Genomic DNA, 25,750 nt, shown 5'->3' with positions numbered 1-25,750 from the left:
GCAAAGGACCCAGAATAGCCAAACCTATCATGAAAGTAAGCAAAGTTGGAAGACTCATACTTCCCAATTTCAAAACTAACTCCTGTCCCCCAATAGTAGTTTTTAATGTCCCTCAGTAGATGTCTTAATATCTCTCAAAGATCTAGGCAGAGACTCACATTAACTTATGACAGAGTCGACCTTATCCCAGAAAACAAACTGATTAAGCCTAACTTTGCAATAAAAGATAGATCCTAATAAACGAATATGAGCTTTTGTAGAAAGGAAGTCTTTTTTTTTAAATTTTTTAAAATGTTTTATTTATTTTTGAGACAGAGAGAGACAGAGCATGAGCGGGGAGGGGCAGAGAAGAGAGGGAGACACAGAATTGGAAGCAGGCCCCAAGCTCTGAGCTGTCAGCACAGAGCCCGACACGGGGCTTGAACCCACGAACGTGAGATCATGACCTGAGCCGAAGTTGGAGGCCCAATCGACTGAGCCACCCAGCGCCCCGAGAGGAAGTCTTTCAAAATGAAATGAAAAACAGGTTAACAACTTAAAAATTATATCAACGTCAGTGTTCTCTAGAATGGAAACCAACAAAATGATGGAACAAAATTTAAGAAATTTTCTCTAGAGGTGCATGGATGGCTCAGTCAGTTAAGCATCTGACTGTTGGTTTCAGCTCAGGTCAAGATCTCACTGTTAGTGACTTCAAGCCTCGCATTGGGCTCTGTGCTGGCAGTGCAGAGCCTGCTTAGGATTCTCAATTTCCTTCTTTTTGCCCCTACCTTGTCTGCACTCTTTCTCTCAAAATCAATGAACTTTTTAAAAATGTTTATTTATTTTTGAGAGAGAAAAAGCGCAAATAGGGGAGGGACAGAGAGAGAGGGAGACACAGAATCCGGATGAGCTGTCAGCACAGAGCCTAACATGGGTCTTCAACTCACAAACCCCGAGATGATGACCTAAGCTGAAGCTGGCCACTTAGCCAACAGAGCCCCCCAGGTGTCCCAATAAACTTTTTTTAATTAAAAAAAAACAAAAAAAACCCAGAGAAAAAGGAAATGAGAAAAATTATTAGAGAAAACCAAGTCCAAAGGCCCCCAAGGCATAACAAAAGAAGCTTCTGCATGAGAACAAGTAACTAAGTAAACCAACAAGCTTTTCCTGAGCTTAAAAGCAAAAAGCAAAAAAAAAAAAAAAAAATCAAAACATTTCAATTTGAAAATGGAGTGTGCCTACAATATTCCCAGGCAAAGGTATGACATGAGTGTCATCAACTTATATTCTGGTAGAATTTTTTTTAATATCAAAAATAAGGAATCCTCAAAAATCAGGAACCCAAAGGATAAGCAGGCAAACATGTACACTTTTTAGTGATAAAACTGAGATTACAGGAGATTCTCTTTAAAACATTAAATGAAAGGATGGAGTATTTTCATTATTAGTATACCTTGTTCAACAAAAGTAACAAGAGGACTTGCTGCAATTACTGAACAAAGGAATACTAATAGGATACAGATTTTCGAAATTTTGTCAGCACTGCTATTCCAAATACTTAAATATCATTTATTATCTTGGGTTCTTCTCACACAGAAAGTAAAGGTTTAATCTACTTTGCATTTGCTGCTGAGATGCTAATTATTAAGCTGCTTGTAAATCTAAATGTGACAGCGTAACAGAACACATGTTCATATAAATTACTTGAATTTTACAGAATATAGAACAATTACTCAGCATACCTATGAAGGATATTCATAACTTTCCAATCACCGGTAACACCACTACTCGTCCGAACCTTCTGAGCAATGTTGGAAACAGCTGCAAGAATTGCCGCTCCATCACTTCTCTGGAGTGCAGAACTGCCCAAAACCACCATTGGTTTTTTGGCTTCATGTAATACCTATTTTAAAAAAAGAATTTTGATTAAAAAATCTTAACAATCAACTAAATCTAATCAGATTCACATCTAAAATATGTTGTCCCAAGTTTAGGTTTTAACGCAAAATGCCTTTAATTTTTACTAGTCAACATATAGACATACATGCCACCAGATTTAAACAAAAACCTGTTGCCAAAGCTTCTGTGAAATGGCTGAGAATCAGATAAAACAGATTTTCTAAAACTAAATATTGAGAATGAAAGCCTTTCTCAAATATCCTCCAGTCAGAATGATTATGGGGATGTCTCAGAAAAACTGGGCAACGTGCTTACAGAGATTCAGTTGGTACCATCTAACAGGAGAAAGCCCACTCAGGTACCTACTCCCCATGCTCCAGAGAAGACGAAGGGAAAGCAATGGTCACTAACAGCACAACAACTCAGAGACCAAAGACTTTAAGGGCTCTGCTTCCTGAACGCCAAAACACAAAGGGGAGTGCATGCTAAAAGCAAAGGAAATCACAGATCTGGTGGAGGATGGAAAAATTAAAAGCTGAAGACAATACAGCTCACTCTCCTGTTCACATTCTATATCATTCCTCAATAAACACATGACCAAATCAAAGAATCAATTTGAGAATTATGTCTACATACTATAGGAGGACATTTATCACAAGAGAATTTCTCAAAAAAAGGTGAAGTGTGAGAGAAACAGTTTTCAATAGCCTCAGAGAAAATGAAAAATACACTTTTTCTCACTTGAAAAGAAAAGCTAAAATAGTGACAAAATAGAGACTATCATACAATAGAAGGAGATTTTGTCACAGAACTCAGGAAAGAACTGAAAGAGAAACAAATTAGACATGAACACCATTCCAGAAACAATAAAAGACAAAATAAAACATGACTTCAAATATAGGGACAAGACAGGATATAGGAAATCATATAAAGCAAACTGAAAAAAAAAAACAAACCCCAAAAGAACATAGGAAAAAGGACAGAAAGATACAAAAGGGGATCTAGTATCTGCTTCGTTGGTTCTTTCTTTTTCTGTTAGGATTTCTTAGTGAAGAGCACATCCCTAACAGAAAATACACTTAAATCTAGTATAGAAAAAAACACACTGATCATCTTCTGGGGCATGGAGATAGGAATTAGAAAAGAGGGATACTTTCAGATAAGTATTTTTTAATATTTTTGATCATTGCAATTATGATGTTTTTTCCTTTTTCAATTTTTTTTAAACTTTTATTTATTTTTGAGAGACAGAGAGAGATGAGCATGAGGGGGGAGGGGCAGAGAGAGAGGGGGAGACACAGAATCAGAAGCAGGTTCCAGGCTCTGAGCTGTCAGCACAGAGCCCGATGCAGGGCTCAAACCCATGGACTTCAAGACCAGAACCCGAGCTGAAGTCTGGTGCTCAACCAACTGAGCCACCCAAGTTCCCCAGTGATCATGTTTTTTCTATTCAAAACAAAGGAACTGGGCTTAGCTGCCATGTCCCACTTGACTAGCCCTAAGGCCACCCCATCTTGGAACCATGGGGAGAAGCGCACACTCGAGTAAGTAAAGGCACAGAGGATAGGAAAGCAGGAAGGAATGCCCTTTCATGATGACATTCTTAGACAACCATCTGTCAAACTGACTACCATTATGTGAAAAACTGAAACTTCTTACAATTTTTAATAAGCAGCACTCCGCCATACACACACAAATACTAAAATAAAAAGAACCTAAAAGCTTCACAATGAAAGGTGCGACAGAGAACTACCACTGTTAAGACATATTTTGGTAAAGTTACTAGCTTTCAAAGATAAAGATCCAAGTATAAAGTATCAAAAAAAAAAAAAGTTTCTAGGGGTGCCAGGGTGGCTCAGTTGGTTAAGCATCCAATGCTTGATTTTGGCTCATGTCATGATCTCACAGTCCTTGAGATCAAGCCCTGCATAGGGTTCTGTGCTGATAGCACAAACCCTGCTTGAGATTCTCTTTCTCTCTCTCTCTGCTCCTTCCCTGCTCAAGCTCTCTAAATAAATAAATAAACTTAAAGTACCTAGAGAGTTAACAACAACAACAACAAAAAACTTAGGACGAGGTGGAGGGAAATATGACTGACATCACACTTAATCACAGTAACAAAAGGTCTTGTCTATAAAGTTCAGAGAGAAAAAAAAAGAATGTGGCCCAAGAACTCTGTATCTTGGGCAAGGCTCTCTTCAGGAATAAAACATTTCCAAGAAAGCAAGAACTCAAGGAATAGTGTAGATATGAGCGCCCCCCCTTGGAAAGGTAAATTAAAACCTATAAATTACCAGACAGTAATGAGGTACATGTAAATAACGTGCTCAGGAAGGAAAGACTGGTGAAATTTAATAATAACTCTTTAAGTAAAGAAAGATTTCCTGAAGTTTAATTGTTTCAGTTTCACTTCAATTTCTTTTCTGATAATTTCAAGTAAAATTAAACTCTGTTACATAAAAACAGCAGGTATAACATGATCTCATCTTTGTTTGCCTATCTATCCATCCATCTGGCTCTATATATGAATAGAGATGATGATGATTTTTCATCAATACTTATTTGGGTTGGTGGAATTTGGGGTAATGCTTTACGTTCTTCCATTTTTTTTTTCTGTATTGCTGTAATTTTAAATTTTTTACTATGTTTATTTTGAGAGAGAGATACACACACACACACACACACACACACACACACACACACACACACACACAGAGTGCAGGTAGGGGAGGAGCAGAGAGAGAGGGAGACAGAATCTGAAGCGGGCTCCAGGCTCTGAACTGTCAGCGCTGAGCCGGACGCGCGGCTCAAACTCACTAGTGTGAGATCATGATCTGAGCTGAAGTCAGACACTCAAATGACTGAGGCACCCAAGTGCCCCTGTATTGCTATAATTTTTAATGGTAATCACATGTCATTATTACAAAAATATTTTTAAAATAAAAATACTTAAAAATCAACAAAAGTAGGTACATATAACTTGAAAGCACCTGGCTGAATGGATGGCTACCCAAAGCAATCTCCTGAAGAATTTTGGGGGAGTCTCCAAGATGGTCATATCTGTAAGTAAGGTCCACTGGGCTGCCAATAAGGGCCACTTTTAAGTCATTATGAAGCCAGCTGAAATAAAAATGACAAACTTTTGAGAGCTAAATTACTAAATCAGAATAGTCATCAGTCTCATCAATGCTACAGGCTACATTTCTTTATGTTTACAAATGTTAAGCACAAAAACCCTCACAGAACACTTAACCTTAACAGATATAATTTATTGTGTACTTTTCAAAATAACGAAGCTGTAAAAATTCACACCAAGATAAGTCCATGAATTAATCTGCTGTGTTAATTAATTAACCCTCAGCAACCTACAAATAAAACCTTTAATTTTAGAATAAATGATTTATAATTTTTATTTTGCCTTATCAGAGTGATTTATCTCCTAATTATCCATTAAGGCCATTTTAATATAGTTCATGAAAATAAACTACATCATTCATATTTATTCATTTTCTTTGACAGGGAAGTATGGAACCAGCCCTTCTAAAAATAGTTACAATTGTAGTGACCACATATTGTTTGTCTGAGATAGTGCTGGTTTTCATCTGTTACCCTGGAGTAACTAATAATTCTCCCTTTCACTCTCCACAGTGTCTCATATTATAGACAATAAATTATACCAACCTATTTGTAAGTCTCTAAGATATAAAAAGATGAGGTATTCTACAAAATACCTGGCCTTGCTCTTCAAAAAATATCAGAAAAGAAAACTGAAGAATCATGACACTAACTGCAACGTGTGACTTGAAACTGGATCCTGGGCAGGAAAAAAATCATTATAAAAAATTAAAAAAGAAATTATGGAAAAATTGGTGCATCTTGAATTATTTCAAAATAAGAAGATAAAATAAAAAGGTCAGCGGGGAAGAGGGAAGGAATGGACTTACTAAAAGCAGGCCTCCAATTATCTTCTGGAGTCTATTCCCTAACAGGACTAATACTATGAGGAATCAGCTAAATAGTCATTTTTCAGGTGTAAAACAAATTATTATAAAAACATTTTTAAAACCGTGACGATCACTAACCTCTTCCGAATTCTAGCATTAAACAGTGGTGCCTCAAAGCGTGGATTTGTACCAACCAGAAGGACAACATCTGCCTCTTCCACACCAGCAATGGTAGTATTGAGAAGATAACTGGAACGCAAATCCGTGCTAGAGGTGCAGAAGTAAAGCGCGGGTTTACTTCCAAACCAATACACAATGACAACCCACGAGCACGCTCTTGTCAACAAATCCAAGGTGTTCCCAGACAAAAAATTCTTAGGAAGCATTCTAAATTACATCAAAGTTTCAGATACTTATGGATAACTGGATTCTCTAATAGTTCCTGGCTTGATTTTGGTCTATGTATGTGAAAACAAATTGGTGGTTATGATGGAGAATCCAAGCGGTCACATATCAGTCACTGAGACCCGATTTTTTTAAATCTTTTTAAGTAAACTCTACCACCAATGTGGGCTCGAACTCAGAACCCCAAGATTAAGAGACACCTGTGGGGAGCCCGGGTGGCTCAGTCGGTTGAGCATCTGACTTTGACTCCGGTGATGGAGTGATGGTCTCAGAGTTCGTGGGTTTAAGCCCATCTCAGGCTTTGTGCTGCCGGCACAGAACCTGCTTGAGATTCTCTTCTCTCCTCTCTCTATGACCCTCCCTGACTTGCACTTTCTGTCTCTCCCAAAATAAATAAATAAACTCCAAAAAAAAAATATTAGGGAAAAAAAAAATAAGAGTCACCAGCTCTATCAACTGAGCCAGCCAGGTGCCAGATGTACTGATTCATACACAGCTTGTCACAACACCAACAAGAAAGCAAGTGTAGACGCTAGCTCTACTGCTCACCCAGCCCCCGCAGTGGGGAAGACCTCTTCAGTGCACAAGGTGTCTGAGTCCACTCGATTAAGCAGGTCTTTGAGAGCGACCAGGGCTTCAGCGTCCACCAAGCCTCCTGCAATTGCTGCCACGTCCTTGCCTTGAACACTCTGCAACTAGAAATGGATGAAAAGGGTATCACCAAAACACCTCCATTCCACAAAGACCGCTGCTCAGAACACAAAACAATAAAGCAGTTCAATGATTTCAAGAGTAGAATCCTTAAGGCCCCTTACCCATTCAGCCCATCCCCCCTCCCACAACCCCTCCAGTAACCCTTTGTTTGTTCTCCATATTGAAGAGTCTCATGTTTCTGTCCCCCTAAGCAGTAATTTTTAAGTATAAAAAAGCAACACCCTTTTGACTTAAATGGTGCACTATTACTATAAAAGTGAGAAGCAAAGATGTGCACTAGGCTAATAATACTACCAGCTTGGAGAGAAGTTGTTTTAAATTAGAAACCTCATAATGAGGATTGGAGAATGAAGACTGTGGAATTACAGCTAAATACAACTTCTTCTGAAATATCTACTGTTCCCTCAAGCCCTTTGTATGTTATCTTTTTCTGACGAAAACACCATTCTCTCCACTTTCGCTCTAGCAAGTTTGCATTCATTCTTAGATTTTGCCTAAGTCACCTTATGTAGGAAGGCATCCTTAATATGCCAGTGGTGGTTAGGCACCCCTCCCATAGGCTCTCTCATACATGATGTCCCCCCAACCACCCACAGCAGCACATGTTACCTGACTGCACGTTCCCTATTACAAAACTGTGGCAAGTAGGGACTCTATGTTAGCAGTCTCTACAGCCCTTCTTCCAGCACGATATCTGGCATTTGGTCCTTTTTTCTGTTTTGTTGGGTTGTTTTTGGCTTTTAGAGAAGAGAGAGCAAGTGAGCACAAGTAGGGGGGAGAGGGGCAGAGAGAGAGAGAGAGAGAGACATAACCTTAAGCAGGCTCCACATTCAGTACAGAGCTCGATGTGGGACTCAATTCCACAACCCTGGATCATGAAGTGAGGCAAATCAAGAGTTGGATGCTCAATAGACTGAGCCACCCAGGCGCCCCTCTGGCATATGGTTCTTAATGTTTGTTAAATGGAAGGCAATCTTGGTAAGAGAGAAAAAGTGAAGAGACCTACATCCCTCCTCTTTGTTACAAAGATGTCCCTTGAAAACTGCAAATACTATTTATTCTATATTTCAATTTTTTACCATTCCAGCTACACGAGAGAGTGCATCCTCCCAGGAAGTATAGGTTAAAAGCCCCTTTTCGTTTCTGACCATTGGCTCCGTAAGTCTTTGACGTTTTAGCCCATCATAAGCAAATCTAGGTAACAGAAAATACACCATTTACGAAATTTTGCTAGAGGCAACTATAGTTTTCAAGTTTAAAATCTAAAACAAATGTTATTTAAATACAGTACTGGTTAAAGTGTCAAAAAGAATAAATACCTGAATACAAATAATTACTTCAGGTCTTCTGAAAGATGAACTAATAAACATTTTATGAACATTATCTAAACTAAAACATCATCTAAAAAGTGTGGGTTCTTATGATTTGTTTTCAGCTACCTGAATAATCTTGAAATTATAACACAAAAAAGTGTGACAGCTAAAGAAGCCAATTATTTAACCATTTTTATTCCAAATCATTTTTATTTATAAAACTTGAACACCTCCAGATATTTTAAAAATTATGATGTGCAAGCTCTAACTTTTATTTAGCTTTTCTCCAATGAACAAACTGGAATAGATTAAATATCTTAATCCCCTTCAATTTTTCCATCTGGGAGGAAAAAGGTATTTGTCAAAGTTGATATGAAAGCCATTGATATACCTAGGACTGTTGACGTTAGTTTTGTCCAGTTCTCTACACAAACAGTCCAGATTTCAATAATCTATATTTATTAACTAATTTATCAGAATAATGACAGTCCAAGATTAAAGTTACTATAAAATTTAGTTTAAATCAATTGCCAAAGTGAAGGCAAACAATGTAGCACATACCTGGTTTTATCAGAGATCCACTCCTCATTGATGTCCTCGTGCATCCTCGGCAAAATCCGCATCACCTCTCCAGTTCTTGTGCTCACCACAATATTGCTTCCAACTGCATCCATTACATCAATGGATTCCGTCTTCCTGAGAAAATAAACACCTATATTTACTATGCTGATTGGGCAATAAGGACAAAGTTTCCAATACTGGTTTATCAAAAACAAAAAGTTTTACAGTGGCTTTCCTTTCTGAATTTCTAAAAATAATGGGACTCGGAAAAACGGCAATAAAAAAAACCCCTCATATTTGAATACATCACATAAATTCCGAGTATAAAAATAAGCCTTAAAAACTGTTATCTAGGGGCACCTGGGTGCCTCAGTTAAGTGTCGGCTCTTGATTTCAACTCATGTCATGATCTCATGGTTCGTGAGTTTGAGGATCCGTGCTGGGCTCCGCACTGACAAAGTTTCTTATTCCAGGCAGTCAGCGCGAAGACTGGGGTTCCTCTCTCCCTCTCTCTGCCCCTCCCTCACTTGGGCTTGCGCGTGTACACTCTCAGTCTCTCACTAAAATAAACTTTAAAAGAACAAATAAATAAACAAAAATAGGAACTGTTAAAGAATAAAAAGCCAATGGTAAGGGCTCCGAATGGCCAACTCTGATTATCAAAATAAATAACAAGAGAGTAAGATTTTTGAGTATGGCCAATTAAAAAGCTTGACAAATGCTCCCCACAAAAAGCAAAAATGAAGCTGGACAGAGTTATAGTATATGTGCTGCCGAGGCAAGCATTAGCGGGTCAAAAGTAACAAAAACAACCAATCCAGTGCTTGGGAAATCTACCAAAGACAAACACCATCATGAAAAGCTTTTATGTGGGGAAAAACTATTACACTTTAAGCAAGAAGCATAGAAATTAGTGGTGATGTGTCTTGGGGCCTGTTCTCACCCCTTCCCCCTGGACAGGAGGTTCTGCCAGGCTGAGGGAGGCTGTAGAGATGGAGGTTTCTTTCCTGCTTGCATTATGGGAGACTCAGAAGGCAAAAGAGAAAATTTCTACTTGAACATCCATTTATGTACTGTGTTCCATCCCCCCAATCCTTTTATATATATAAATACATAGTTTAAAACCCAGAATTTTGGAATACACCACATATTCTGGTGGAAGTTTAAAAATGTGAGGGCAATTTAATGATATGTTTCCGGAACCTTAAAAATACTCAAACTTGTTGCAACTACCTATTCCATTTCCTGGTTTAGAAGAATCAGAGATATACATGAAAATTTGTGAGTAACAATTTTTTCCATAAATTTATAACTCTATAGAAATAAACTAAAGTCTAATAATAGGAATTGATTAAATAAAGGATGATATAGCCACATGTTTGAAAATAATATAGAATGAGAAGAGACTATAAATTTTTTCTTTGCCATCTGTAACCAATACTTTTTATTTTTTGAAGAGAAACAATATCATGTTTTTATTTTTATTTTTTGTTTTTTAATTTTTTTAAATGTTTTATTTATTTTTGATACAGAGACAGACAGAGCATGAGAGGGGGAGGGGCAGAGAGAGAAGGAGGCTCCAGGCTCTGAGCTAGCTGTCAGCACAGAGCCTGACGCGGGGCTCGAACCCACGAACGTGAGATCGGACCTGAGCCGAAGCCGGAGGCTTAACCGACTGAGCCACCCAGGCGCCCCTTTATTTTTAATTTTTAATAGTTCATTGTCAAATTGGTTTCCATATAACACCCAGTGCTCTTCCCCACAAGTGCCCTCCTCTATTAACAACCCCCCTTCCCCCACCCCCTCCCCCTTCAACCCTCGGTTCGTTTTCAGTATTCAGTAAGAGACTATAAATTTTTTAAAAATCCAGACAATTTTACTCTTTGGAAGAACACGTGAATAAATTGTGTGGTTAAGTACTTTGGAATTAAGCTCCAAGATACTTTGCACAGGTCATCTTATCCTTTAATCTACTTACCTTCCATTAAGAGAGTTTTACTTAAAGCAAATACATAAAAAGCTAGCAGACCAAAACAACTAGAATAGAGGAAGAAAATGAACCTCAACATTTTTTTGAATACTAGCCAATTAAAGGACAAAAAACAAATTGTCAAAAAAACACAACACTAAATACCTTGTTTCCCAAGGGCGGGCAGTAAAAGCATAGGGCTTCGATGTCAGGGCACCTACAGGGCAGATATCAATGATATTTCCAGACAGTTCAGACATGAACATCTTTTCAACGTAGGTGCCAACTTGCATATCATTTCCTCTGCCTGTTGTTCCCAAATCATCTACTCCTGCAATCTCACTTGCAAACCTGCAAGACAAAAACGTACCATCAAATGGCCAAATCCTATGATCACAAGATAATGCTTTTCAAAAAGACATGAGTTTACTTTTAATGGTGAGCAAAGTCCTTGAAGAAAAAATTGTTTAATGTTTGCATGTAATTTAATCGCAGCATAGCACAAACTGCACAATCATAGGTATAGCTCAGCAAGCAAACAGGGAGTTAATGCTTGTAGATTTGTGCTTGTAAATTCCACAGAACTTGATGTTCACTGTAAGTGAACAATTTATTTTATTCGCTTATGCAGAAAACATTAAAAACATCCCTCTTCTCCCACCAAAAAAGTTCCCTTTTTTTCCTAGTATTGTTATTCCACCAAATGTTGTGACTATTAAGTAAGTATATGAATGATATTCCAGAAGAAAGAAGGGAAACCATTACCTGATGCAGCGAGTACACTGTATGCATCTGGTCATGATAGTCTTTACTAATGGCCCAATGTTCTTGTCCTCCACAGCACGTTTCCCCTCTAAAAATCTGCTCCTATCACTTCCAAACATCATGGACTGGTCCTTAAGTAGATTAGGAAAGAGTTAATCTAATGCTGCTAATGAAATTAAGTCCTGAGACAATCAAAAAGATTTATGAAGTTAGACAACATACCTGCAGATCACATTCACCTCCCTGGTCACAAATAGGACAGTCCAGTGGGTGATTTGCTAACAAGAACTCCATCACACCTTCTCTGTATGAAGAGTTGTAATATATAAAATGATATAAATATTTGGCACCCAAAATAGTTTGGATTTAGGCTATCTAACCTTCAGGGATATACCTTTTGATACAGTATTAATTCTACTTTTATGATCAGAAATGCCAATGTAACCATCATTCTACTATTAGACACATAGTCTAAAAAATGCTTACAGAAGCCTAGGAATGAAATATCATTAAAGAACCCAGAAAATTATGACTTTTAAAACACAAAATTACCGAAAGTTGCTAAATGATCTTCAGAAAACATTAATTCAAAAAAAGAAACCCACAGTGCCTGGGTGGCTCAGTCAATTAGGTGTCTGACTTCAGCTTAGGTCATGATCTCGTGGTCTATGGGCTCGAGCCCTGTGTTGGGCTCTGTGCTGACAGCTCAGAGCCTGGAGCCTGCTTCAGATTCTGTGTCTCCTTCTCTCTCTGCCCCTTCTCGCCTCAAGCTTTGTCTCTCTTTCAAAAATAAACATTAAATAAAAAAAAAAACCCACACAAATACACAGCAAAAACAAATATAATCAATGCCTATATAGTAATAGTATTACTTTACTAAAATAATCTCAGTTCCATAAGCCCCAGACTCTTTATTCATAACAAGTTGACCAAGTTACTAAATAAGAGATTTTTCTTTTAAGTTTATTTATTTACTTTGAGACGCAGCATGAGCAGGGGAGGGGCAGAAAGAGGGAGAATCCCAAGCGGGCTCTTGTTCTGTCAGTGCACAGCCCAACATGGGGCTCAATCTCATGAACTGTGAGACAATGACCTGAGCTGGAACCAAAAATCAGACTGAGCCACCCAGGTGCCCCTAAAGAAAGAGATTTTAATCTTTTTTTTTTAATGTTTTTTATTTATTTTTGAGAGACAGAGAGAGATAGCGTGAGCAGAGGAGGGTCAGAGGAAGAGGGAGGCACAGAATCTAAAGACAGGCTCCAGGCTCTGAGCTGTCAGCACAGAGCCCGACGCCGGGCTCAAACCCACGAACTGTGAGATCATGACCTGAGCCAAAGTCAGACACTCAACTGACTGAGCCACCCAGGTGCCCCTAAAGAGCTTTTAATGCTAATTCCATTCTAGGTTCAAAACCATAAACACTTGTTTTCACCTCCTCAACACGTACTTACTTCCACTGCTCCTGGAAGTCAAACATGCCAACTTTTTCAGAACTTGCTACTGAATTTCTCATCTATGGCAAGGTCTAAATACTGAAATGAGCAATTTTCTGCTCTAAGAAACGTTACTATACTAAATAACATTCAAGTACCTTGCTTTTTTAGATTTCTCTGAGTTTGTCAGGATATTCCAACCTTTCATTACTGGCATGGCACAAGCAGCCACAACCTGGAATTTCAATGGAAAAATATCTAAGTATTTGTATTAAGTTGTAATTATAAGCAACCCAACATATAAAACATTAAGTCATACATTTGATGGCCATAGATGCATGAATGGATAAAAGAAGATGTGGTATGTATAGACAATGGAGTATTACTCAGCATTCAAAAAGAATGAAATCTTGCCATTTGCAACTACGTGGATGGAACTAGCGAGTTATTATGCTAGGCACAATTAGTCCAAGAAAGAGAAATTATCACATGACTTTACTCATATGAGAATTTTAAGATACAAAACAGAAGAACATAAGAGAAGGGAAGGAAAAAACAGGCAGGGGGACAAACCGTAAAAGATTCTTAAATATAGAGAATAAGCAGAGGGTTATTGGAGGGCTTGTGGGAGGGGGGGAATGGCTAAACGGGTAAGGGGCTTATGGAATCTACTGAAATCTTTGTTGCACTGTGTGCTAACTTGGATATAAATTATAATAAAATAAATAAAATATTTAAAAAGTTATACATTTGAAAACAGCACAGTATTTTTGAAGATTCATTTTTTTAGTTTTCAGTCATGATATGATAATCTAACACTTTACATTTCTCTTAGAAAAAAAATAAGATCTTGTTCTTCTGAATTCTATTCTCCTAGTCAAAGCAACTTTATATACAGACTCTGAAACAGAACATCAAATACCTGTGTTTTTAATTAACAGGTACACTGAATTAAAAGCGTAAAAGACAAAATGAAATTAAGCAGAAAGTGAATCTCTTCATTGCAATCCTTTTCTCTAGTAAAAATGGCACTGCATGGGCCCTTTCAATGTACTGCCTAGCAATTCCACATCCTAGTTGTTACACAGCCATTTGGAAATACTGGCACTGTAAGAAGTCAACTTTAATTTCTCAAACTATTATAATTATATAGTGCTTGCATTTATAAAGCACTTTCATTAATGTATTTCCAGTTTTGAAATGAACAGACTCAACTGCATAAAATAATGAATTTACAGATACAATTAAACAGGGCTAGGTTTCTCCACTATAACAATGATTCTAAATAAAGTTCATTGCAAGATTTAAAGTTTTCTACCTTCTACAGCATGGTGTGGAATTTTAGGTATCAAGTACCTTAGGAGCTTTCTCAATTTCAACAAGGCACATCCTGCAGTTTCCAGCAACAGACAATCTTTCATGATAACAGAATCGAGGGATCTGCATGCCAACCTTCTCACAAGCCTAGAAGACAAAGCAAAAAATTCTTGCATTAGAATAATCTGACCTCATCCATGTCTTGCCTGAAACAGTGGGGAAAAAAGGCTATAACCACTTGCCTTATTTCTATCTATAATTCTATCTATAAATATCTATACCTTTATTTGTTCTTCCTCTCTAGAGATTTCCTTCCTTCTTTGCTCTTGATTCCTACTCCTGTCTGCTCTGAGGCCTCAGCATGCCTACACTTATGTGGAAGAAACTGAATAAACAAACCTCAGATTGTGCTGAAGGTCTGACTCCTCATTTCCACTCTGAACCACTGCCCACAAAGACACCCCTTCACACTCTGTCCCTGCGGTTTCCCACACGGACTTCCCGCGTACTAGATGCAGCGGGTCTAGTAACAAGGAAGACCTTGTCCCAGTCTTCTTACTAGTTCATGTTCCAAATGATTATACCCAAGTCCACCACTTCTCCAAGTTTTAGACTTAAATAGTCCTGTGCATGGATATGCTCTGTGGACAGTTAAAATTCAATCTATTTGTCCCCTATGATACAACTCTAAAAGCTAACAAAGCCAGAAACCACAAAAATTTTCCTGCTCTTCACTGTGCCTAAAGGACTGTCTATCTACAATTCACTCTCCCTGAATCTATCCTCCTATTTTCATTCCCATTGCCACTGTTTTAGGCCTTTCATTTTCAGTTCTAATGCAAGACAGTCTTCCCTTGTCTCTCACACCTGTGTTGGTATTCTCCAAACTAACCTCCTCTACAGTGATTGTCAAGTACTTAGCTGCCATGAAAACTGTTGCTAGGTCCAACGATAAGCTCTTTAGTATCACATATATATCTTCTTTCATTACTGAATATATTAGAGTAATTTGATTTCCTGTTATCTCATTTCTATATATACCTTATGTTCCAATAAAAGCAAACTATTTAAAGCTTCTTTGTCCAAATATAAACACTTATCCTTTAAAAATCTCAAGGAACACCTGAGATAGCCCTAGTATCACTTTCACTTCCTAGATATCTGACAAAAACACCATTCACTGCACCTTGAACATATACTGTCTGATATGTATTTATTGTTTACACGTCTATGCCTGGCAGATAGTCTAAAAATGACTGCTAAATGAATAAAGAGCATTTAGCTCTTAATAACTTGCAGACAGAATGAAAGTGTCACTTTTTCAGGACCAACTTTGTTAGTTCTCAAGGAGGGGAAATTATATATTTAGGGCACGAATTCAAGAACGTAAAACCCTTCATTTACCTGCTTTGTAGGACACACTCTTGAAAACATTACTAAAAATAGAGAAATCACATGAAATGAAACGCATCAAGTAGATCCACAACAAGCAAAGATTATCTTTTCCCCAAAATTAACTATATTAACTTATAATTTATTTTTGGTAACTTCAAATTTCTAATGGGTATTACTTGTAAGGCAGAAGTGAAACAAAATAACTACCATAATTCACTAAGAAAATCAGAAATAGATAAATGATATCTCACTTTGAAATGCCAACTTATTTTCACATATTTTTACGGTTTATAGTTATTTTATGAGCATTTATCAAGGAATCTTGAACATTTTAAAAGTAAGCAAGCCGTAGAACAGAAATAAGTTGATACAAAAAAACAGAACGTATGTACAAGTCAAGAATTAGAACATATGCCTACTTGGAGGACAGTAGTTCCTGGCTCCACCATCACAGACTGACCATCGACAAACACCTCAATTAGGTTGCTTGCTGCTGTGGTAGTTGTCCGAACTGACCATCAAAAATACGGAGATGAGAAATAAATTAACAGAGTTAAATTTATTATAGCAGAGGATGATGGATTAACTCTAGCCTACAAGCCTAAAATTTTTGCTCATTTTATACTATTCTCCTCTATTTCTCTAGATGCCAACTTATAAAATACTGAATTAGACAAAAGCTTTTCCAATCCTGAATACCAAGGTAGAATACGGCTGCCCACTTTTAATGGTAATTTAAGTTAAGTTTTTAATACCACTGAAAGTATGTTCATGGGAATACTACTTTTCAAAACCAGGACTGTGTTTTCCATTTTGGCACTGATATTTCCTACTACTTTTTATTCCATGACAACTTATATAAACTATTTAAAGTTATATTTCAAAATTATTCTATTCAACTAGGGTCATTTGTTTCTAATTTATTTAAAACAAATTATGAATTTAGGATCTTTTAAGAAACATTACATAAACCAATGAATATATAAAGATAGTAAATGCAAAAATAGTACCCACAAATGCAAAAAAAGAAAAATACTCACCACATCCTTTATGAGACTTAGAAAGGCCTACTAAGGCCCTTTTTAGAGGTATCCTTAACATATTGCTAAGAAAAAAACAAAGAATAGTTATGTTACCATATGAAAAAATAAAACCCTAATTATATAAACTTTTTGGTAATAGTTCATAAGTTTTATAGCACTTTACATACATTATTACTTTAAATTTTTAAAAATGTTTTTATTATTTTTGAGAGAGAGAGAGAGAGAGAGAGAGAGAATGAGCAGGAGAGGGTCAGAGAGAGACACACACACAGAATATGAAGCAGGCTCCAGGCTCCAAGTTGTCAGCACAGAGCCCGATGTAGGGCTCGAACCCATGAACTATGAGATCATGACCTGAGCCAAAGCTGGATGCTTAACCGACTGAGCCACCCAAGTGCCCCAACATACATTATTTCACTGAACATTCACAAGTCCTGATATTTTTCCTCAAATAATAGAGATGAGAACACTCAGTTTGAGAGACAGTAGCTGACTTGTACAATGTCAAGGAGCTGAGGAGTAGCTAGTATACAAATTTATATAAAGGGCAGTTTTAATTGTTTTTAATCAACAAATGATCAAACACAAAACACTACTATGTAGTAATATAAATTTTAAGAATAAGTGAGCTTATCCTTAGTACTATGTAAATAACACCTACCTCTCTGCCTTCGTTTCGTACCAATACTCATTCTAACATTGCATGTTCTAAGCAGTTATCTACTAAATGTTCCTGAGATTCTGAGCTGGCTCAGAATTGAAGCCTTTTAAGTATCCAGAATGTCATTTTCTGTGCTGAGTAGTACAATTATTTTAAAGATTTGCAATTATACTTGTTTCACCATCACTGTATCAATGAACTTCTTGAATCTTTATATCTTCGGTGCCTATTTCCAAGGCTGATACACAGTAAGCTCTAAAATAGTGGTTCTCAGGGTACCTGGGTGGCTCAGCCACTTGGGCAACTGACTCTTGGTTTTGGCTCAGGTCATGACCTCATGGTTTGTGGCTTTGAGACCCACGTGGGGCTCCACACTGACAGGACAGGGCTTGCTTGGGATTCTCTCTCCCTCTCTTTGCCCCTCCTTTGCTCGTACTCTCTCAAAATAAATAAATAAACTTAAAAAAAAAAATAGGGGTACCTGGGTGGCTTTGTCAGTTGAGCATCTGAGGTTTGATTTTGGCTCAGGTCATGATCTCGGGGTTTGTGAGATGGAGCCTTGCATCAAGCTCTGTGCGGACCCTTCAGAGCCTGCTTAGATTCTCTCTGCCTCTCTCTCTCTGCTTCTCCCCCACTCACACTCTTTCTCTCTCTCTCACAATAAATAAAAATTTAAAAACAAATAAATAAATAAAATAGTGGTTCTCAACCAGGAACACTTTTGCTTCCCAGGAAACATGTGGCAACATCTGCACACACCGTTGTCACAGCTGGGGGGAAAGCTCCTGGCATTAGCGGATTGAGGCCAGGGTGCTGCTAAACCTCCTACAGTGCACAGGACAGTCTCCCATAGTAAACGTTTGTTGAATTACTGAAAGAAATGGGAGTGAATCATATAAATAACATCAATTAAAGATATACATAAACAAATAGAAAATAATCTGAACTTTAGAGTTTTTATCCACCCACTTGATCATAAGGGCTTAGAATTGAACTTTCTGTCTCCTCAGTTATCAAATGAGCTAAGCATCTAAATTATAATTTTTCACTCGGGGTCGGGGGGGAACCTGGGTGGCTTAGTCAGTTAAGCGTCAGACTTTGGCTCAGGTCATGATCTCATGTCATGATTTCACAGTTTGTGGATTCAAGTCCTACATCGGGCTCTGTGCTGATAGCTCGGAGCCTAGAGCATGCTTTGTATTCTATGTCTCCCTGTCTCTCTGCAACACATCCCCGACCCCAAGCTCGTACTGTTTCTATCAAAAATAAATAAACATTAAAAAAATTATTTAAAAAATAATTCTTCACTTAGGACTTCTAAAAATGGAAATTAGGTGATCAGAATGTGTCAACGTATAGATACCTGGGTGGCTCAGTTGATTGAGCAACCAACTCCTGATTTTCATTCAGGTCATGATCTCATGGTTTGTGGAATCCAGCTGTACCTGGGGCTTTGCACTGACAGCATGGAGCCTGCTTGGGATTCTCTCTCACTCTCTCCCTTGCCACCCCCACATATGAGAGCACTCTCTCTCAAAATAAATAAGCTTAAAAAATGTATCAATGTAATGACTTTCAAAAGTAAAGAGAGTGGAAGATAATATGTGGAAGATACATAAGTTTTAAGCATAAAGTTTCACATACCTATTACAGAAGACATAGAACAGAAATTTTGTAATTCACACTTCAGTTAATTCATAAAATTCATTAATTCAAAACTTGTGATACTGGATTTGCAACCATGAAGGCTACCACATACCAGTGAGTAATTTTTTGGTAAATCAGAGTTTCTGCTTAATGTATAGATCAGGAAGAAAACAAGACTTTCCTAGGCTATCTATGTGTTATTAGTAGGAGTCCAGTTAACGTGGATTAGAGCTAAATCCAACATAGGCAGAAATAGCCACTGAAGATCAGTTTCAACGTCCTGTCCCTTGGTACTCCCTCTCTGTACCACAGACACACATCGCGTATATAGCTTTATTATTCCACCTGCTAAACTGTAGGTTAGTAATTGATTTTAGTACCCAAACTGTAAGATTCTTCAAGAGGAATGGTGCAATTTGGTCATTTCCCTTTTCTGAAGACCTAGCCCTTGGAAAACAAAAACCATCAAATAATCTTCTCAAGTTCCAAAACGAGTAGCATCTGTTTTAAGATCTACTGATATATAAAGGTAAATCTGGAGTTGTTGAATTAAGAGTAATGCCAGATTGAAAATCAATAATCAATATTTCACACAACAATGTCAGCACTTTACTATTATTTTGTCTCCAACACAATATAAAAGTATTGCCTACTTTAGCTAGGAAATCAACCAGAAATAGATTATCTCTTGAAAACCCACCATGGAATAGAATAGCGCAGTCCCAACAAGAGACAGTTCCACAAAACTTTAATATGTACTTTACATGCGTGTATCGCCTAGGAACGGAAATAATCGTCTCTAAATGGGAAAATGTTGATCATCCCAAACATTTCTAAAACTAGACGGGACACCTTTTAGTACAGGAACACCACGATATATTGCCCACCATATATCCTGTGTGCATGCACTTCTCTGTCTCCAAGGTACCACTTTACTGGAAGCCACCATCATCCTGCCTGCACTATTATAAAGTGCCCCAACAGGTCTCCTGGTTTCTACAATGTTCCTACAGCCTCTTTCTCCCCTCTTCTCACAGGCTGTGGCCTCAGATTGAAATGCTATTCCTTCAAATCTTTCTGGCCTCTTCTTGTCCTTCAAATTCGGACTTAAAAATCATTCTTCAGGGAAAGTTTCCTTGATCAGCCTACCTTAAATTTCCTAACTACTCCCTAGTCATAACACCCCTTTAACTCTTCGTGGACTCAGTACTAGTTTATAGCAGACGTTCGATAATTATTTGCTAAATGAATTCTATCTTTCATCTCTGGCCGAAACTTAACTTTCACTTTGCTGGAACTAAAGTGCAGGTGCTCTGACAGCCTTATAACAACACCTCGCTTAACAATGCATACGCAATTCGGTGGAAAAAAGAATATTCCGTAAAGAAACAACCTGACGTTTATTCATCAGACATAGTTCATGTTATTTTCGTTCTCAAGCAGAGTTGTGGCGCATCCACGGTCTCCCCGTACATTAGATCCCAAGAACTTTTAAGCAACGTAACTATGTTATTTGCAATGCGACCTTGGGCAAAGTTTTAAAATATCATTTTCACCACTTTCCCCACCAGTGAAAGGAATAAAAAATGTTACCCCGTGCACTCAATGGACAAAAGCGAAATCAACAAAACCCCCCGGAGGAGCGGACGGTTGCTAAGGCAACAGCGGCCAAACAAGGTAATGTACCAAGCCTATGTTAACATAGGGATGGGTGGGGGAGCAATGCTCACTCTACAGGCCCGAGTCACTTTTACATACGTCCTCTCCGGGGAACAAAACGGCCTCAGCTCCACAAAGGGGAATGACCTGCATTTCCCTTGCAGAGTGAAGGTCACCCATAAGCCTCCCTCCGGGCCAGCGCTCCTGGGGCCTCCTACTCCTCCACCTGCTTTCCGTTCCAAAAGACCAGAGACCACGACTACCAGCCCTCACCTGCCGGCTTTCAGGGGTTCCGGAGACGGGGTGAGACACGGCGCCCAGTCAAGGACAAGAGTAGAATGAGTCACCTGGGCCAAAGGAACAGTCTTGTCAAGAAATCAACTCCTGTGGCAAAAGGCACCTCAGCCTTCTCACTCAAACACGACCTCACCTTCCCCCTGGAGCCGCCGAAGCCGCTCTGCGGAACTGTCTGCACGGCACCAACCCCCTCCAAGAGACCGGACTGCTTATTCAATATGGCGGCCTCGGCTAACCTCGCCCGCCGGACCCTGAGAACGGAAAGCCAGGAGGGACTAGAAGCCTCAGATTCTACGATTTCCCTCTCAGTTTGAGTTCGGCATTTTCCGTCAGCTGGCCAGGGGGCGGGGCGAAGGGCGAGCCTTTAGGAAGGGGCGGGGCAGGGGCGGGCGCGGGAGGGAGTACAATTTAGAACCGCAGTTCCGCCGGAAGTAGTCAGGCGCCAGAGGCCGAGCGTCTTTGGTCATCTCCGGCGCCTCAAGGGGCGGTTCCTGTAGTCTTCCGGGGCCGCGGCGATAATAATTTAAGAAACACTCTTTTGTATTAACTTATTTTTAAACACAAAGGCCCGCGAATAATTTGTGGGCCGTCCAATTCAGGCCATCGAGTTTTACTTTGAGGAATGAGGATATTAACATACTTTGACCTTTAACCTTCGGCCCGTGCGGCAGAGGGAAACGCCTACGTCTCTATATAAGGCATTTTCCGGCCTTTCGCGGGCCCTTTTTCCTCTGAGTGCAAGGCGGTGATCCCTTGTACCTCTTTTCCTCCGCTGCTGCCCGGTTCCCGAATCAGCTCACGCCATGGGTTTTGGAGACCTGAAAACCCCCGCCGGCCTCCAAGTCCTCAACGACTACCTGGCGGACAAGAGCTACATCGAGGGGTGAGGACGGGCTGAGGCTGGGGCCCGGCACCTGCGGTCGGGCCACGTGGCGCGGCCTCTGCCGCCGCTGGGGGAAAGGCAGCGGGATTGCGAGGGTGAAGGGTTAAACAATGTGCTTTCTGTCCCCTGGCGGGATTCAGCCGGGTTGCTCCGCATCTTTACTCGGTTAGTGAATGTAAGCCTGTAGGTCTTGGTTAGGGCTTACGATCTGAGGTCCACGAAGTAGCAGGGATTTCTCAGGGCCGGGCGCAGGACTAACACGTGCTCCCTGATTTTAAGGAGTTTACTGAAAAACAAACTAAGTCAGCCCAGGTTGCCTGGTAGTAAAGAGGCCAGTTGCCAGTAATACGTTTGATGGGTGTGGCGTTTGTCATTTACTTCCTAGCGTTTGTAGTTTCTTTTAAAGGCGTGTGTGATTACATTTGTGTTCTCGGCAGGTACGTGCCATCACAAGCCGATGTGGCAGTATTTGAAGCAGTTTCCGGCCCCCCACCTGCCGACTTGTATCATGCGCTTCGTTGGTATAATCATATCAAGTCTTATGAGAAGGAAAAGGCCAGGTAAGATTGTCTTTGTATTCATCCGAAGAGCAGAGCGCTTTCTAACCTGAGACTCAGGATTTCCACATGATGAAATTGGACTCAGACTACTTTAGTTTGGTTGGGATATTGTGAGCTAAATATCTTTGTGACTTGAGAAGCCCAAGAGACTGAAGTCCTCCGTTTTTTCACAGAACAGGTAGAACATGGACAACAGAAATTCAACTTTTCCCCACACTGCCCAGACAGGGTACCTGGAGCCTGACCTGGGGGGCCCACCTCTGGGGTGAGAGGGTGGCTCATTCATTCTGTACTTGGCCATTCTTCTGAAACTGTCAACAAGGGTGGAAGTTTGGGGAAGTGGACTCCAGTTCACTAAGAATGGAGCTGAGCATACTTAATGAGATCTCAAACAGAAATACTCATACTGAAAGAGTAAATCCTAGTGAGTATTAAACGTTAATAACGAATCATATGCTACTAATGTCTGTTGGGTGAGGAGTTAAACACAAAAGTATTTATCTGGGAGTATTTAGGAGTAAATTCTTAGTACAAAAGGGGTCTATTGATAAATAGGGATGGAAACGAGTTCTGGTGTAATGCCGGAAAAAGAACATCATACCCACTTAATCGTGGTTGAAGGTAAAAAAAAATTTTTTTTCAAGCCTTCCAGGAGTGAAGAAAGCTTTGGGCAAGTATGGCCCTGCTAATGTGGAAGACACCACGGGGAGTGGAGCTACAGATAGTAAAGACGATGATGACATTGATCTGTTTGGATCTGATGACGAGGAGGTATGACATAAATTAATAACATGTGTCAGTGAGCTTAATTATAGGCTGAATTCTGGTTTCGCCGCTTTGTTACCTGACCGCTTACATGATGAACAAAACCAGATCACCATCTTTCGGCTGAGCTCCTGATGGATTTGCTTTTTTCTGAGGAGACTGGTCTTTGTTGTGATGGTCCACTAGCTTTTAAGCCGAGAAACAACCAGCTTTGTGACATGTATTTAATTTTTCTTTATAGGAAAGTGAGGAAGCAAAGCGGCTAAGAGAGGAACGCCTGGCACAGTATGAGTCAAAGAAAGCCAAAAGTAGGTCACTTTATAATTTCTGCTGCTTTACTTTGATAATATGAGAAATCTTAATTTGAATCTTGATCTCCAAAGTGATTTCCTCCGCAATAGTTGACTAGGTCAGTATTTTAAAACCCATGTAGGCCACTCTTCATAAGACTTCCACAGCTACTGGTCTGCAGCTGCTCTTCCGGTAGCAGTTGTAGCATTCCTCTGTGGAAAAGAAACTGTCACACCTCTTCAGTACCTCTTTCTTAGCACGACAGAAAGTGGGCATGTGAGTGACAAACAGATGAATTTTGTGGTTTTCTTTGGCTGAGGAGACGACCCATCGGAAAAGAGGTTATGATTTTTTAAATGTCTTTGACTAAAATGGGAAAAGACCTGCATAAGGTAGCGTCTAAATAATGCTGTTTGTACCCTTTTTAGAACCTGCCCTTGTCGCCAAGTCTTCCATCTTACTAGATGTGAAACCTTGGGACGACGAGACAGATATGGCAAAACTAGAGGAGTGCGTCCGAAGCATTCAGGCAGACGGCTTGGTCTGGGGCTCTTGTGAGTTCAATCTTTACTTTTTGAAAATGGCATCTGGAATTTGCATAATTACACCTTTGTCAATGATGGGCCTTTTCTAAGGTTTTTTTTTTTTTCTTAATGTTCTTTTCAGCTAAACTAGTTCCGGTGGGGTATGGAATTAAAAAACTTCAAATACAGTGTGTAGTGGAAGATGACAAAGTTGGAACAGATATGCTGGAGGAGCGGATCACTGCTTTTGAGGACTATGTGCAGTCCATGGACGTGGCTGCTTTTAATAAGATCTAAAACATCGTAGATAATCGCCCTTGAATAAAAGCTTGAAAGACAACCATTGACTCTTGACTCTTACATGGGGTAGTTTTTATATTTTTTCCACTTTGGGGGAAGAAATCTGATGGATGTATGCTGGCGTCCAGCTCCAGCAGGTGCAGGGCTCCCTGATGGATGGACCGTGTCCGCGAAAGAGAGTGAGCGAGCCTCGGCTTCTTTCTGCTCACCAGGCAGGCGTCTCTGCTCTGTCGGTTTTTGTCTTTATTTACAGATCAAGTGTTAACATGACATCAAAAGGTGGGACTTTTACTGCAAATAATTCTCAGTGATAAAATGTTTTAAGAAGTGCACAGAAACCAGTTTTACAGAGGCACTTTTGCAGGGTTACTCTAATTTCAGCAAGGTAGTTAATTTTTACAAGTAGGATAACAAGATATTCTCAGTGAAAAGCAGATAACATAAACATCTATTTAAACTGGTAGTAAATCTTACAACTAAGAAGATAGTAGGATGTTCTCAGTGAGAAGCAGAAAGCAAACATGTTTGTTTATATGGATAACGCTAAGATTCAGGCATGGGCTAAGCTAGGAGGCATTCTGTCTGGCTCAAAAGGAGGAATGTATTTGCGCTGGTTAGTAAGTTGCTTGTGTCAATCTTGTTATTCGATGTTGAAGGTGTAAGCACCGTAGGGGCCCTAGATGTGCTGGCCTTTGTGTATGAATTTAAGTTTTAACTATTTTTACCCATCATAATGGATATTCGTGTAAGGGAAGGTATTTGTGGCACCAATTAGCAAAGGTACGTGCAGTAACTTCTGTCTGGCTCTTGTTTGTTTCTAGAGTTAATAGTAACTTATGTGTTTTTTAACCCCCTTTATAGTCTTCATCTTGGGTCTGTAAGGCTCATTAGAAGAGCCTTTCGACAAACATCTGCGGTGCTTTGTCTAAATTCTTTGTAGAGGTGAGAATATGCTGCTTCCCATGAGGTATCTGTGGGGAATATCGGTCTGCTTTGGAACGTTGTGAGGCCTAATCAATAACAGCAGTCCATTCCCAATATGAGCCAACAGTAGGTGATACCAGTTTCACTTCATGGCAGGAGCTGTGCAAACATTTGCCACTTCCTTGCTGTGACTGTGTCATCCAGCAAGGCCAACGCGGCTCCCAGCAACTCTTCCCAGTCCAGGTGCAATCACACCTCAGGGACAGGGCAGGGGAACAGGCTGCTCTTGCCACTAGCTGTACCTTCACTAGGAATTTTCACTCTACCGGTGAGTTCAGCCGGTGAGTTCAGATAGCTCCCAGCAGATGTATAATTGAAAAAATAATGTAACTTTGCATCAGTACTGTTAGATATTTAGCCCAAAATTGTAGAAATGGACTCAATGGTTAGTATGGTTTCTGTGCCCAGTGAATGCGTGAGGGTACCACTTTTACTGCAA

General features: G+C 39.5%; 2 protein-coding genes and 2 non-coding genes across 6 annotated transcripts in view; 3 read left to right on the top strand and 1 right to left on the bottom strand.

Moving 5' to 3' along the window:
• Positions 1-21,268, bottom strand: part of NDUFS1 (NADH:ubiquinone oxidoreductase core subunit S1) — a 29,667-nt gene extending 8,399 nt beyond the window's left edge. Inside the window, exons 1-15 of one of the 3 annotated variants that reach the window (XM_029933981.1) lie at positions 21,138-21,268; positions 20,981-21,054; positions 16,738-16,802; positions 16,117-16,208; positions 14,342-14,449; positions 13,144-13,220; positions 11,775-11,856; positions 11,553-11,683; positions 10,953-11,138; positions 8,819-8,953; positions 8,024-8,138; positions 6,780-6,925; positions 5,964-6,092; positions 4,872-5,001; positions 1,725-1,885 (exon numbers count right to left, since the gene is read on the bottom strand). In XM_029933981.1, the coding sequence (XP_029789841.1) occupies positions 1,725-1,885; positions 4,872-5,001; positions 5,964-6,092; positions 6,780-6,925; positions 8,024-8,138; positions 8,819-8,953; positions 10,953-11,138; positions 11,553-11,683; positions 11,775-11,856; positions 13,144-13,220; positions 14,342-14,449; positions 16,117-16,208; positions 16,738-16,798 (1,553 nt within the window). In that variant the 5' untranslated portion in view covers positions 16,799-16,802; positions 20,981-21,054; positions 21,138-21,268. Of the gene's footprint in view, positions 1-1,724; positions 1,886-4,871; positions 5,002-5,963; positions 6,093-6,779; positions 6,926-8,023; positions 8,139-8,818; positions 8,954-10,952; positions 11,139-11,552; positions 11,684-11,774; positions 11,857-13,143; positions 13,221-14,341; positions 14,450-15,706; positions 15,739-16,116; positions 16,209-16,737; positions 16,803-20,980; positions 21,055-21,137 lie in introns of those variants that run through there. The other 2 variants (XM_029933982.1, XM_029933983.1) reach the window with 2 other exon arrangements.
• Positions 21,269-21,708: 440 nt separating this feature from the next.
• EEF1B2 (eukaryotic translation elongation factor 1 beta 2) lies at positions 21,709-24,367 on the top strand. The gene is made up of 6 exons (XM_029933984.1): positions 21,709-21,887; positions 22,325-22,447; positions 23,092-23,218; positions 23,454-23,520; positions 23,932-24,057; positions 24,170-24,367. Exons 1-6 carry the CDS (start codon positions 21,808-21,810, stop codon positions 24,322-24,324), a joined length of 678 nt encoding a protein of 225 aa, XP_029789844.1. The 5' UTR covers positions 21,709-21,807; the 3' UTR covers positions 24,325-24,367.
• Positions 23,296-23,374, top strand: LOC115288834. The gene has a single exon (XR_003907222.1). It is a non-coding gene; the product is annotated as a small nucleolar RNA SNORD51 (small nucleolar RNA).
• LOC115288843 lies at positions 23,663-23,796 on the top strand. Its single transcript, XR_003907230.1, has one exon. It is a non-coding gene; the product is annotated as a small nucleolar RNA SNORA41 (small nucleolar RNA).
• Positions 24,368-25,750: the final 1,383 nt, after the last annotated feature.

The sequence above is a fragment of the Suricata suricatta genome, chromosome 3, assembly GCF_006229205.1.
Source record: "Suricata suricatta isolate VVHF042 chromosome 3, meerkat_22Aug2017_6uvM2_HiC, whole genome shotgun sequence".
Taxonomy (NCBI): Eukaryota; Metazoa; Chordata; class Mammalia; order Carnivora; family Herpestidae; genus Suricata; species Suricata suricatta.
This window is presented reverse-complemented; position numbering and strand designations above follow the sequence as displayed.